Source organism: Sciurus vulgaris (genome assembly GCF_902686455.1).
Source record: "Sciurus vulgaris genome assembly, chromosome: 11".
In the NCBI taxonomy this organism is placed as follows: Eukaryota; Metazoa; Chordata; class Mammalia; order Rodentia; family Sciuridae; genus Sciurus; species Sciurus vulgaris.
This window is the reverse complement of record NC_136472.1, coordinates 55,152,506-55,166,797: the sequence shown is the minus strand read 5'-3', so window position 1 is coordinate 55,166,797 and position 14,292 is coordinate 55,152,506. Positions and strand designations below refer to the sequence as shown.

Genomic DNA, 14,292 nt, shown 5'->3' with positions numbered 1-14,292 from the left:
TATTTTGGTATGTGTGCTCCTGTACATGTGTGTGACAGTATCCCTGTAGAAGTTCAGGTGAAAGTGTATATGATAAGCATGGGTACATACACACACGTGTGTCCTAAGGAAGGACAAGACCTGCTTAATCCAGGTAAAAAGGGATGACCAGCACATATTCTAGACCATCAACCCACTCCCTGCTCTGTTCTCAGGGTAGAAGGCTGTGTCCCTGTGTGCCCTGCTCCCAAGGTCCTGGATGAAGTCACACAGAGATGTGTCTACTTGGAGGACTGTAAGTGGCCTGGATTTTCCTTCCTCCCCCAGATTTCCTCTAGTCCCCAGGGTCTCACTGAACAGTCATGCCCAGAGCCCTGGGTCCTAGAGCAGCAGGGTCAGCACAGGGCCTTGGAAACGAAAATGCTAAGAAGAGGCAATGCCTCATCTGGCCCACTCAATCCATTTCACAGAGAAAAAATAAGGCACAGAGTGGGAACAGGACCAGGCTGGGGTCTTATAATGAGTAGGGGGTGCAGCCAGAGTTGGACTTAGTTCTCTTGGTTCTGGGCTCAGAATTTGAGGTCTGGGGCAAAGTCTGCTGACTTCTCTAAAGTCATCCAGTACCAGCACACAGAGACCCCTAGCCATTGGGAAGTTGCCCTCACCTTGTCACATAGGGTGCCAGCCCTTCAGCCCCACACCTCAGTATTTCCCAGTGATGGTGACCTGGGGCTGCAGTCACCTCACCTTCTGAACCTCTTCTCTTGTCTGCTCAGGTGTAGAGCCAGCAATTTGGGTTCCCACAGAGGCCCTTGGCAATGAGACTCTGCCTCCCGGTCAAGTGCTACCCACTTTCAGTGACAAGCAGCCTCAACTTCTGCAGGAAACTACCAGGGCCCCCACCCACAGGCCAGTTCTCACTCCAGAAGCCCCCCTCACCAGGGCCCTGAACCCACCAATGGCAGCCAGTAAAGGGCCAATGCTGTCCACAGGCCCCACCCAGTCCTCCCTACAGCAACCGCTGGGGGTCACTGCATCCAACCTCTCTGCCCACCCCACAGAGGCCCCTGCCAGCAAGGGAGTGACAGCCAGCCCCCTGGCCACCTCCCAACCCCCGGAATCTGTATCCCTCCCCCTTTTGCTGCAGACACCCACACCTGGCATGTTATCAGGTGCTGTTGAGACAACTAGGGTGACTATGACCTTTGCAGGGAGCTCCAACATCACAGTCTCCTCCCGGTCACCCCCTGTACCTCGCTTCCCACTCATGACCAAAGCTGTGACAGTCACAGGTCATGGCTCCTTGCCTATTAAGACGACATCCCTACAGCCTGCCTTGCCAGCAAGTCCCTCCTCCAGGCCCGTGACTTCTTCTGGAGTGACCTCCATATCCCCTACCTCCTCTGGATCCCACAAGACTTTATTGACACCCCCAGTAGCTAAGGTCACAAATGAGACAGGGATCCCTCCACCCACTCAGACCCAGAACATTTCAAGTCCCAGCAGCTCCCCAGTCATGGCTATCACAGCCCCACAGCAGGCTCTGTTTAGTCCTCTTGCCACAACAGACAGGGAGGCAGTGCCATCCACAGAGAAGGGTGCGCCTGGACATGGCCAGCCCATAGGACTGCCATCATCCCCACATCCAAGTCCAGTTCCCACTGCCCCACCCCGCCCAGCCCGGCATACCACCACAGCCACCAGGCCTGCAGCTCTGTCCCCAGGGCCCCTGGTAGCCGCCAGCCTGTCCACAGTCGCTCACAGGTTAGGGGCCACAGCCTCTAGGTCTCTGGAGTCAACCAAACCATCCCAGCTCCTCTCTGGTCTGCCTCCTGACACCAGCCTCCCCTTGGCCAAGGTGGGCACCTCTGCCTCAGTGGCCCCATCGGGCTCCAAAGGCTTGGTCATTACTCCTCCACTTCAGCACCAGGCCACGTCTCTGGCAATAACCACAACACCCCCTGCTCTGACATTCAGCCCAGCACTGCCTCTCACCCCAGCTGTAGATACAACAGGCATGGATCCAAGCCTGCTTCTGGAAGCCAAACTGCCAACCTCTGGAGATGTGGCCATGGCTGCAGGGGTGGCCCCCACAGTATCCATTGCTCCACGAAAGAGCACCACACAGAAAATGACCATTCTCTCCAAGCAAGTGTCTCTGCCTACTTCTGTGTATGGCTCTGCCCAAGGTGGGCCCACAGAGTTCACTCCTGCTGTGGCTCGCACTCTTGCCACATTGGTGACTGAGGCTGAGGGCCTCCGGGCTGGCACAGTGCCACCAAGGCCCACATCCTACCCATTGAGCCGTGTCTCAGCCAGGACAAGCTCCCGGGAGAGCTCACTGGTTCTGCTGCCTCAACTGACGGAGGCCCATGGGACCTCAGCAAGGCCCCAGCCACCAGCGGAGTCAGTGGGTGAGGCCACTACGGAGCCATCTGGGCGCTCAGCCCCAGCCCAGAGCATTGCACAGGGTCCATCTGAGTCCATGGCAATCACCACTGAGGTCAACATATCTGCCACCTGTGTTGTGAGTGACTTGTCCCTCCATGCACTCTGCCCCTCCCCCCCACCATTAGACTGGACATCAGCACACATTCGCATTGTTGGGCCAGCTGCAGCCTCCATCTTTAACCAGCTGCCGGGATGCAACCACTGTCCTCACCCCTGCCCCAATCTTCTGGTGCCTGAAAACTCCCGCAGGCTCCTCTAGGTCCCTGAAGCCATAGCTGGGTCCTACTCTGCCCATCTGGGCCCCAGGGACTGATCAGATGGCTTGGTGTGATGCCCAGGGTGTGAGAACAAGGGTGTGCCAGTAGGTGTGTGTTTGTGTCTGAGTACCTGCATTGAGACGGTGCTCACACTTTTGTGTTCACATGTGTTTGACTTCCAATGAGTGTGTGCATGTTCTTGTGGTGTTGTGAGACATCTTTGTGTAAAACAGGGAGAAAATGTGTGTGTGTGTTTGTGTGTGGGTGTGGGTGTGGGTGTGTACAACACACATGCACAGGCATATGCAGGTTTGCTGGGTCTCTGAGTGTGAGCTGGTGTGTCTGCCTGTCTGTGTACCTGAGGCTCTTAATACAGGTAAGGCAGATATGCAGGGGTTTTAGGGAATGTCCCTTGGTCCCCAGTTTCACTAAGTGGAGCCCCAAACCCCAGATAGCCTGGTAGATTGGTAGAGGGTGAGGGCACCATTTCCTAGTAGTTTTACTTCAAAGTCCCCTGCCCTCCTAGAACCTGCATTATTCCAGTAGACTTGGGGGGAGGGAAGGGACTCTTGCCCCTGGAATGAGCACTCATGCTGTCACTCCACTCTGTGCCCAGCCCATTGCAGAGCAGGACTGTGTCCGCCACATCTGCCTGGAAGGCCAGCTGATCCGTGTGAATCAGTCCCAGCACTGTCCTCAGGGAGCTGCACCCCCTCGCTGTGGGGTCCTCGGCCTTGCAGTGCGGGTGGGCGGGGACCACTGCTGCCCCCTCTGGGAGTGTGCCTGTGAGTCATGGGGTCCGCCAGGGACTCAGTGTCCTTCTTGTATTCCTACCTGTGTGACCTCTATCCCAGATCTGCGTGCTTCCCTGCCTCCTCTCCCATGGGTCTCTCATCAGTGTGACCCCTGACCTGGCAGATTTCTTACCCTTGCAACCTCTGATCTCTGTGAGACACCTGATCTGAGGCACTCTCCAGACCCCAAGGTCTCTGAATGATCTAGGAAAGGGCCCAGGCACCTGTCCCGTCTTCCTAAGTGGCCTTGGCCTTGGAGGAGCCTGTTTATTTTCCTCATGTCCTGCCCCCACCCCCAGGTCGATGCTCAATCTTCCCTGACCTGAGCTTTGTGACCTTCGATGGGAGTCATGTAGCCTTGTTCAAGGAGGCCATCTACATCCTCAGCCAGAGCCCAGATGAAATGATCAGCGTCCATGTCCTTGACTGCAAAAGTGCCAACCTGGTAACTGTGCCTTGCCTCCCTTCCTGCCATGCTCTGGGAATTGAACTAGATTTAGGGGGGCAATTGAAAAGTGAACTGATTGTTTTGTTGTTTTGTTTGTACCAGGAATTGAACCCCAGGGATACTCTATCACTGAGCCACATGCCCAGCCCTTTTTATTTTTTATTTTGAGGCAGGGTCTCACTAAGTTGCTTAGGGCCTTGCTAAGTTGCTGAGACTGACTTTGAACTTGCAATTTTCCTGTCTCAGTTTCTGGAGTAACTAGGATTTCAGGTGTGCACCTGTGCTTGGCTCATTAGCTGGTTTCAAAGGGTCCCAGAGGTGGAGACAGATGTGGAAACACCTCTGCTGCAGCTCTCTCTGCCTCCCAGGAATCTCCTGGAATGGTCACTCAAGACAGCTAGCTCCCCAAGTGGCCACTGGAAAGAGTTGAGTGGAGAGCGCCACCTCCTGGCCCTTCCTGGGTCTTGCACCATTCTCGGTCTGTACCAGCTTCCAAGGCCCATGTAGGACAGTACTGAAGTACAGAGGAGAAGGAAGGTCACTTTGAGGGTGTGGTCTGTGATCATGGGTGCCAGCTGCAGGGGGTTGCCTACAAGAATGCCCCCAAGTGCCAGGTGGAAGGAGACAGCTTCTTTCTTTCTTTTTTGGCTGGGTTTGCATGAGGTCAGGTGCACCCAGAAATGTTTTGTGAGGTTTCATGCACCTTGTTCTACCCTGTGAGTGTGCTCATGCTTGCTGCACTTGTTCCTTTGGGACAGGGGTCTGGGTTGATGAGACTGGGCTCTCTCTTCAGGGACATCTGAACTGGCCCCCATTCTGTTTGGTGATACTAAATGTGACTCACCTGGCCCATCAGATCACCATTGACCGCTTCAACAGGAAGGTGAGTGTATCAAAGACTTAAACTCCATGCAGGGTAGCAGTCATAGAGGGTCAGGGTAGCCAATGGTGGAGGGGCCTTGAGACTTAGTTAATTGGGGAAAAGGAGTGGGAAGAGACTTTTATTTTAAAAAATGCAAAATTAGGTATTTTTAGAAGTTATTTGAATCAGAATGTTTGTGCCCACTCTAATGTCGGGGGGGGAAGGGCGCCAGGAGGGATTGTGATAAGATGATGATGGAATGGCAAGACACAGTGGCCTTAAATAATTGCTGTTAAAATATCTCACCTTTGAAATTTTTATAAAAAACATATGGCCATGTGAACACATTACTAGGGTAACTTTCAGGGAATGTACAAGGGACGAATCCCTAAATTTAAGCTCCGTAAGCTTGATATTAAATCTCCCTTCGTCAGCCCACCCCTGGGTTTCCGCTAGAGAGGGACTGTCTGGTCTCTGCCTTGGTTCTCAGAGTCACATTTTCCACCTCCATTCCGTGTCAAGACCTGCAGTCTTCCTGCAGGAATCTGCTCTTGATCTCTGAACTCAAGGTCAACACACTAGAGCTCTCAGAAACGGCTAAGCACAGTGGGTTTATCATGTGGTGAAATCTTACACAAAATGTTCCCTGAGTTTCATTCCTTAGTCTTTTTATTTTTTCATTCTTAAAAATTAAGGTACAATTTACACACATAAATTCATTCTGTTTAATAATATACCAACTGCGGTCCTGTAGCCACCACCGTGGTCATGACATAGGACAGTCCCATCATCCTGATTGTGGGTGAATCTCACCATGCACTTTGGTTCAATCTGTATGACATTTTGGAAAAAGAAACTACAAAGACAGAAGACAGTGGTGGTCAGGAGGTGGAGGAGGTGCCCACAACATTGAATCTAAGCTGTCTTCCACCATCCGGATCACCTGCCTAGGGGGGTTTATTGTTCTTCTCAAAGAATGGATTTATACATTTTCTCTATAGTTTTTATTTTCTATTTTATTGATCTCTACTCTTATCAAATATTTCTTCTTCTTAATTTCTTCTTCTTAATATTTCTTCTTTAATTTATCCTTCTTTTTTTTTTTTCTAGTTTATTAAGTTGGGAACCCAGGTCATTGATTTGAGATCTTTCCTTTTTCAGCCGTCTGAAGTGCTACACTTTGTCCTTTAAGTACTGATTAGCTGTATGGTACACGTTTTATTATGCTGTCCTCACTTTTGATTAGGTCAACATACTTTTCAATATACTTTTGATTTTTATTTGACCCATGGGTTATTTATAAGTGCTTTATACAGCCTCCAAATATTTGATGATTATCCAGAAAGTTTTCTGTTATTGATTTCTAATTTAACTCCAGTCAGAAAATACAATTTGTCAAAACCTGAACCTTTTATTTTATTTTATTTTTTTTATTGTAAACAAATGGGATACATCTTGTTTCTCTGTTTGTACATGGCATAAAGGCATACCATTTGTGTAATCATAAATTTACATAGGGCAATGTTGTTTGATTCATTCTGTTATTTTTTTCCCTTCCCCCACCCCTCCCACCCCTCTTTTCCCTCTATACAGTCCTTCCTTCCTCCATTCTTACCACCCTCCTTAACCCTAATCCTAAACCTAACCCTAACCCTAACGCTAACCCCTCCCACCCCCCATTATATGTCCTCATCCGCTTATCAGCGAGATCATTCGTCCTTTTGAATTTAAGAAGCCTTGTGTTATGTTTCATAATATGCTCTCTCTTAGTAAATGTATATTCTCTTGTTTAGTGGAATGGTCTTTTGAATGTCAGTTAGGTCGAGTTGGCAGATAGTGTTGTTCAAGCCCCTAAATTCTTTCTCATATTCTGTCCACTTGTTCTATCAACTGTTAAGAGAAAGAATGTTGAAATCTCTGACTAGAGTTGCTGATTTGTTTATTTCTTCTTGGAGTTTTATCATATTTTAAATGACATATCTTGAAATACCATAATTGGATGCATAACATTTAGGATTTTTATGTCCTCTTGTTGAATTTACCCTTTTAACCTTCAAAATGGCTTTTATTTCTGGTAAAAGTCTTTGTTCTAAATTTTACTTTGTCTCACTTGTCTGTAATAGCTTCTCCAGCTTTCTTTTGATCAGTGCTAGCATGTATACATAATATTTATATATAAAGTTTACCCTTTATCATCCTTTTACTTTTAACCTATTTTTGGCTTTTTATTTTGAAGTGGAATTTTTGTGGGAGAGAATAGCTGTCTTCCTTTGTTTATAAAATACCCAATTATTATAATCTTTGTGTTTTTTTGTGGGGGTTACCTGGGATTGAACTCAGGGGCACTCAACCACTGAACCACATCCCCAGCCCTATTTTATATTTTTATTTAGAGACAGGGTCTCACTGAGTTGCTTAGTGCCTCGCCATTGCTGAGGTTGGCTATGATCCTCCTGCCTCAGTCTTCTGAGCTGCTGCGATTACAGGGATGGGTCACCGTCACCCTGCCTGGTATAATCTCTGCTTTTTAATTGCAGATGTTTAGAGCATTTATATTTAAAGTGGTCATCATATGTTATGTTGTTTTCTATTTGTTCCATCTGTTCTTTGTCCCTGCCCCTTCCTTTTTTGACCTCTTATGGATTATTTTTGGTAATTCCATTTCATCTCCTATGATGGATTTTATTATACCTTTTTATTTTCTTTTTCAGTGGTTACTTTAGGGATTATAGTATGAATTTTAACTTGTCACAATCTAGCCTTGACAAGTATTACATCATGTCTCACATAGCATAAAAAATTTATAACAGTGTATTTCCTTTTTATCTCTCCCAGCCTTTGTGCAATTGCTGGCATGCATTTTACTTCCGCATTTGTTATAGACTCAGTAGTGCATCGAGCAGTCAATTATCTTCTAAAATGATTTTTTAAGACAAAAAAATTATTCACTTATATTTTTGGTGTTCCTTATTCCTTTGTGTAGATTTGGATTTCCATTGGATATCATTTTTATTCTATTTGGAGGACTTCCTTTAATATTCTTGCAGTGGAAATCTGATGTTGACAGATTCATTCAGCTTTTGTATATCTTAAAACTTCTTGATCTCACCTTAATTTTTTTGCTTGTGGTGTTTTTTTTTTATCTTTATTTGTTCAAATTAGTTATACATGTCAGTACAATGTACTTTGATACATCATACATAGATGGAGTATAATTTTTCACTCTTCTGGTTGTACTTGATGTGGAATCCCACTAGTCATATAGTTATATATGTATATAGGGTAATAATGTCCTATTCATTTTACTTATGCTTCCTATCCCCATACCCCTCCACTCCCTTCAATCCTCTTTGCCTAACCTAAAGTAAGTCTGTTCTTCATAGCCCTTCCCCTTACTGTGAATCAGCTTCTGCACATCAGAGGAAATATTTGGCCTTTGGTTTTGGGGGATTGGCTTATTTTTCTTAGCATGATATTCTCCAGCTCCATCAATTTACCACCAAATGCCATAATTTCATTCTTCTTTGAGACTGAGTAATATTCCATCATATATACACCACATTTTCTTTATCCATTCATCTGTTGAAGGGCACCTAGGTTGGTTCCATAGTTTAGTTATTGTGATTTGAGCTGCTCTAAATATTATGTCACTGTAATGCTGATTTTAAGTCCTTTGGGTATAGGCCAAGGAGTGGAATAGCTGAGTCAAATGGTGGTTTCATTCCAAGTTTTCTAAGGAATCTCCATATTGCTTTCCAGAGTGGTTGCACCAATTTGCAGTCCAACCAGCAATGCATGAGTGTACTTTTTGCCCCACATCCTTGCCAACATTTATTGTTGCTTGTATGACACTTGCCATTCTGACTGGAGTGAGACGTCTTAGAGTTTTGATTTACATTTCTCTAATTGCTTGAGAAGTTGAACATTTTTTCATATATTTGTTGATCAATTGTATGTTTTCTTCTGAAATGTTTGTTTAGTTCCTTAACCCATTCATTGATTGGGTTATTAGTTTTTTGAGTTCTTTATATATACTGGAGATTAATGCTCTATCTGCATGTGCATGTGGTAAAGATTTTCTCTCTTTCTATAGGCTCTCTCTTCATGTTATTATTTCCTTTGCTGAGAAGAAGCTTTTAAATTTGAATCCACCCCATTTATTGATTCTTGATTTTACTTCTGGCACTTTAGGAATCTTGTTAAGAAAGTCAGATCTGTGACTGGTATGGTGGAGATTTGGGCCTACTTTTTCTTATATTTGATGCAGGGTTTTTGTTCTAGTGCCTAAGTCTTTGATCCACTTTGAGTTGAGTTTCATGCAGGATGAGAGATAGGGGTTTAATTTCATTTTGTTACATGTGACTTTTCAATTTTCCTAGCCATTTGTTGAAGAAACTATCTTTTCTCCACTGAATGTTTTTGGTGCCTTTTTCTAGTATGAGATAACCATGTTCATGTGGGTTTGTCTCTGTGTCTCCTATTCTATACCATTGGTCTGTGTGTCTGTTTTGGTGTTAATACCATGCTGCTTTTGTTACTATGGCTCTGTAGTATAGTTTAAGGTATGGTGGTGTGATGTCTCTTCTTTCATTCTTCTTGCTAAGAATTGCTTTGGCTATTCTTAGTCTCTTATTTTTCCAAATGAATTTCATGATTGCTTTTTCTAGTTCTGTGAAGAATGTCATTGGGATTTTAATAGGAATTGCTCTAAATCTGTAAAACGCTTTTGGTAGTTTGGCCATTTGGACAATATTAATTCTGCCTTTCTAGAAGTATGGGAGATCTTTCCATCTTCTAAGGTCTTCTTCAATTTCTTTCTTGAGTGTTCTGTAGTTTTCATTGTAGGGATCTTTCACCTCTTTTGTTAGATTTATTCCCAAGCATTTTATTTTTTTGAGGCTATTGTTAACAGGGGAGTTTTCCTAATTTCTCTTTCAGTAGATTCATTATTGATGTATAAGAATGCATTTCATTTATTGGTATTGATTTTATATCCTGCTACTTTGCTGAATTCATTTATGAGTTCTAGAAGTTTTCTGGTGGAATTTTTTTGGGTCTTCAAAATAGAGAATCATGTCATCAACCAATAGTGATAGTTTGATTTTTCTTTTCCTATTCATATCCCTTTAATTTCTTCCTCCTAATTGCTCTTGATAGAATTTCAAGGATGATGTTGAATAGAAGTTGTTGATCTTACCTTAAATTTTTTATTTCACCTTAATTTTTAAAAAAGTTTTTCACTTAGTGTAGAATTATAGGTTGACAGTTTTTCAGTACTTTGCAGACTTTGTTTCCCTATTTAAAAAAAATTGAGGTGAAATTGACATAACATAAAATTAAATATTTTAGGGCAAACAATTAGGTGACATTAAGTACATTTGCAATATTGTGTAACCACCACCTTTAATTCTGAAACATTTTCATCATACTTAAAGGAAGCAGTTGCTCCACATCAACCTCTTTCCCCATCCCCTGTCAACCACCAGTCTGCATTCTGTCTATGGAATTGCTTATCCTGTGTAGTTTATAAATGGAGACATAGAATATGTGATCTTTTGTGTCTGGCTTCTTCCATTTTGTCTCATGTTCTTGATGTTCATTTGCATTGTAGCATGTAGCAATAGTTCATTCATTTTTATAGCTGAGTAATATTTCATCATATGTATATACACAATTTGTCCCTTCATTTATTGATGGACATTTGGACTATTTCTGTATTTTGATTATTATAAATTGTGCTGCTATTGGTTTATAAATCCAGACCTTATTACTCCATCTTGGTCAGAGGAGGAAGTCCAAATCCTTACTTTGAAACTTTTGTTCTTTGAAACTTTTGTTCTTTGTCCTTTCTTGGACTTAGAGTCCTATGAACACAAATGAGGATCTCTGACTTGACTTCAAATATGGATATTCACTCCTAGAACCTGGAGAATGTTCGTGGATCACAGAGCCCAAGTCCTTCTTGGTACAAATAGGAAGGCTTAGGCTATGGGAGAGACAGATTTTTCCAAAGTCACAAAGATCTCTGATTCCTGGATTGGGACTCCCTCTATGTTAACACAGTTTTTCATGTGCTCGGTAATTTGCAAAGTGATTAATAAACCAGCTTATTCTTGAAAGAAGGAGGTTAAGTCATAATAAATATTTTATTATCTTAATCATTTTTCTCTCTCAGTTTTACAGTATAAAACTAATAACCCATGATACATCCAAATTTCATCTTGTTAATATAGAGCAGAGGTCATAGCTTTGAATTTAAAGTGTGTGAGAACTGGGTGTGTTGAATATTTAACAAATATTGATTAAGCCCACAATATGTGTCAAGTCCAAAGGCAGGTTCTAAGGATTCAAAGAATCAGACATAGTTTCTTCCCTTAAGAAACTCATAGTCCACTGGAAAACTTGACCAGTGAACAGAAAAATTTTGTCGTAATGGTCCAGCCCAGAGACTGATTGACCCCAGAGGCATGTCTAATCCAGGCTGATGATTTAGGAAAAATTTTCCAGAAGAAATGATTTGAGCAGAATCAGGAAAGAAGAAAGTTATTGAAATGACTCAGGATTTACATTTATAAAAACATCAAGATGTAACCTGCCTACTGTTAGTTTTCTTGTTTCTGCTTATAAAAATATATCTATAATTCTCCCATGCTACCTTGGGTGTATGTGCCTGAAACAGCCTGGTGCATAGGAGATGCCTAATAAATGTCTGTCAGATGATGGATGGACAGATATATACATGAAGGAATGAATGAAAGGATGGATGGATGGATGGATGGATGGACAGATGGACAGATGGATGGTTGGGAGGACAGATGGACAACGTGTGCTCACACTGAATCCCTCACTTCACCAGATAACTGTGGACTCACAGATTGTGCGGCCACCTGTGAGCAGATATGGGTTCCGAATTGAGGATACAGGCCACATGTACCTGATCCGGACTCCCTCATACATCCAGATCCAGTGGCTCCACAGCTCAGGACTCATGATCCTGGAGGCCAGCAAAGCCAGCAAGGCCCAGGGCCATGGCCTGTGTGGTGAGGTGGGACCCAGCTGAGGGAGGGGAGTGTTTCCTGGGTCCATCACCACCAGACACAGGTTCTTCTGGACCAGGAGAGTCTGGGACAGTTTACTAGGCCAGAGGTGGGACTAACACAGCTGCCAGGGCAGGGAGGTATTAGGTCTTGTGTTCTGAAGCTAAAGCTGCTAGCAGGGAGATGGTGCAGGGTTGTGGCCTTAGCCAGTTGTCTTCAGCCAGGATTGTCTGTCAGCTTCCCTGACAGCCTCCTAATGCCAGATAATCCTTCCTGTCTTCATGTGCCTGACCCTTCACAAAGCACTTCCACACTCTGAGCTCACTTATTCCAGGTCATCCACACAATAGCCCCAAGAGGTGGTCCTTACTATTCCCATTGAACCAGAGAAGAAAGGGGGCTCAGAGAGGTTAAGTGGTTGCCTAAGGGCACATGGCAGAGCTGCCACAATTTGCAGAACTAATGCTCTTTAGACCATAAAATGATCACAAAGAGCAGGCAAGAGTTCGGCTAAGAAAAAGAGGTACAGGAAGAGACTGGGATGTGGACTTCTGCTCCTTGCAGGGTCACTCCATTACAGACTGCTATGATCATGACGATGGGTCTCACACACCTATAGACACACACAGACTTCCAACCTCTATTCTCCACCCACACCCATTGTGTTCATTCATATTCATGCCCCTGTATTCAAAATGCCCCCTGCACATGCTCTGGGACCTGTGAGTCAGCCCCATGCTCATTTTTCCTTTGTGCCACACATAATTACTAAGTACCAGTCTCTGTGAAAAGAACAGTAAGCAAAACAAAATCCCAGTTTGATGGGGCTTCCATTCTCACTGACACACCTTTCCTTAAACTCACATGTGCATGTGCACACACCACTCCCCCCACCCTCCCTCTTTTCTCACCATTTCTGCCTTCTATTCTGCTCATTCCTGGCAAAGAACACTGTGATCAATCAGCAGGCTTCTGGCAGGTCCACTCTTCCCAGGATGCTCTGTGATATCCCTCAGTGACTCAAAACCAAGACCTAAAATGTGGCCATTGAGACTGTTAAAAAGATCGGATAATTTTGGCTCAAATCATGCTTTATATTCACCAAACTGGTGGGTTGGAAATATCAGACAGAAAGTCAGATCATTTATAGCTCTATTTTATATGAACTAATATCCTGAGCATCCCACTAGGCAACAGGGGGAATGCTGAGATAAATGATATTCCAAAGGAAAATGAGTCTTGGCACTGGTCTAAAATCTTTTGTGAAAGACAGACCTACAAAGCAGCAAATGTTATGTAGAACTGGGAAAGTCATGGATGGGTCCATCTGAGATGCCCTTGAAAGGTCATCTAAGATAGCATTTCAGGCAAGGAAGTGTGTGTCTGGAGCTAGAGTGTAAGGTGAAGCCAGAAGTGCAGGCCACGTTAGAAGCTCTAACAGATGAGCCCCACTCTCCTCTGCATCTCAGAGCCTTAACACACTGGAAGTTTATTTCTTGCACACGTAAATTCCCAAATGATTAGTGATTACTCAAAGACCCAGATTCCTTCCATCTTGTGGCTCTTTCAGCACAAGCTACTGACTCACAGAGGAAATGTGGTTGGGAAGTTTCTGTGGACCAGGTCTGGAAGTGGTGGCCTGCCCCTCATTCACATCCCATTGACTGAGACTCGGTCACAAGGTCTCACCCAACCACAAGGGAGGCTGGGGAAAAGAGGTTAACTGACTCCAGGAAGAAGAGGAAACTGGTGTTATTATTAGCCCGCAGTTTCCACTAAAGCATATTCTTTTGGGTAACTTTGTATTTCAGTGTCAGACTTAGAAGTTGAAAAAATAGTATAAGGAACTTCCATTATTTTTTGCCTAGATATGCTACTTGTTCACACTTTTTGCATTTGCTTCTCCCTCCATATATATATATATACGCAGACATATATATATATGGATATACATACATACATACAATTTATGCATGTGTGCATTTGAACCATTTGAAAACTGATTCAAAACTTCTAAACTTCTATCCATCAATACTTTGGTGTATATTTCCTAAGGACAGGTTTCCTAGCTTCTTTGTACCTCATTTCCCTTATCTGTAAAATGGAGATAATAGTAATACTGTCCAAAGAATTGTCATGATGAACCCTCAGAGTGAGAACCGAGGACCTGGGGGTGGTAGTGGCTTTTGTGGATATTGGAATAATTCTGCCCGTTTCAGGAATCTGTGATGGAGATGCAGTCAATGACCTCACCCTGAAGGATGGCTCTGTGGTGGGCAGGGCTGAGGACCCTGCTCCCTTTCTGGACAGCTGGCAGGTGCCCAGCTCCTTGACCTCAGAAGGCCAGACCCGGTTCCGCCCTGACAGCTGTGCCACCTCAGACTGCTCTCCCTGCCTTCGCATGGTGTCCAACCGCACCTTCAGCGCCTGTCACCGCTTTGTATGTGCCAGCTGGGTTCAGCAT

At 44.3% G+C, this 14,292-nt stretch overlaps 1 protein-coding gene across 1 annotated transcript in view; it reads left to right on the top strand.

Moving 5' to 3' along the window:
• Window positions 1-14,292, top strand: part of OTOG (otogelin) — an 84,609-nt gene that overhangs the window by 58,666 nt on the left and 11,651 nt on the right. The window contains exons 35-41 of the mRNA XM_079103544.1: window positions 195-274; window positions 756-2,506; window positions 3,304-3,472; window positions 3,781-3,926; window positions 4,723-4,812; window positions 11,648-11,831; window positions 14,048-14,268. Of these exons, the coding sequence (XP_078959670.1) occupies window positions 195-274; window positions 756-2,506; window positions 3,304-3,472; window positions 3,781-3,926; window positions 4,723-4,812; window positions 11,648-11,831; window positions 14,048-14,268 (2,641 nt within the window). The remainder of the gene's footprint in view (window positions 1-194; window positions 275-755; window positions 2,507-3,303; window positions 3,473-3,780; window positions 3,927-4,722; window positions 4,813-11,647; window positions 11,832-14,047; window positions 14,269-14,292) is intronic.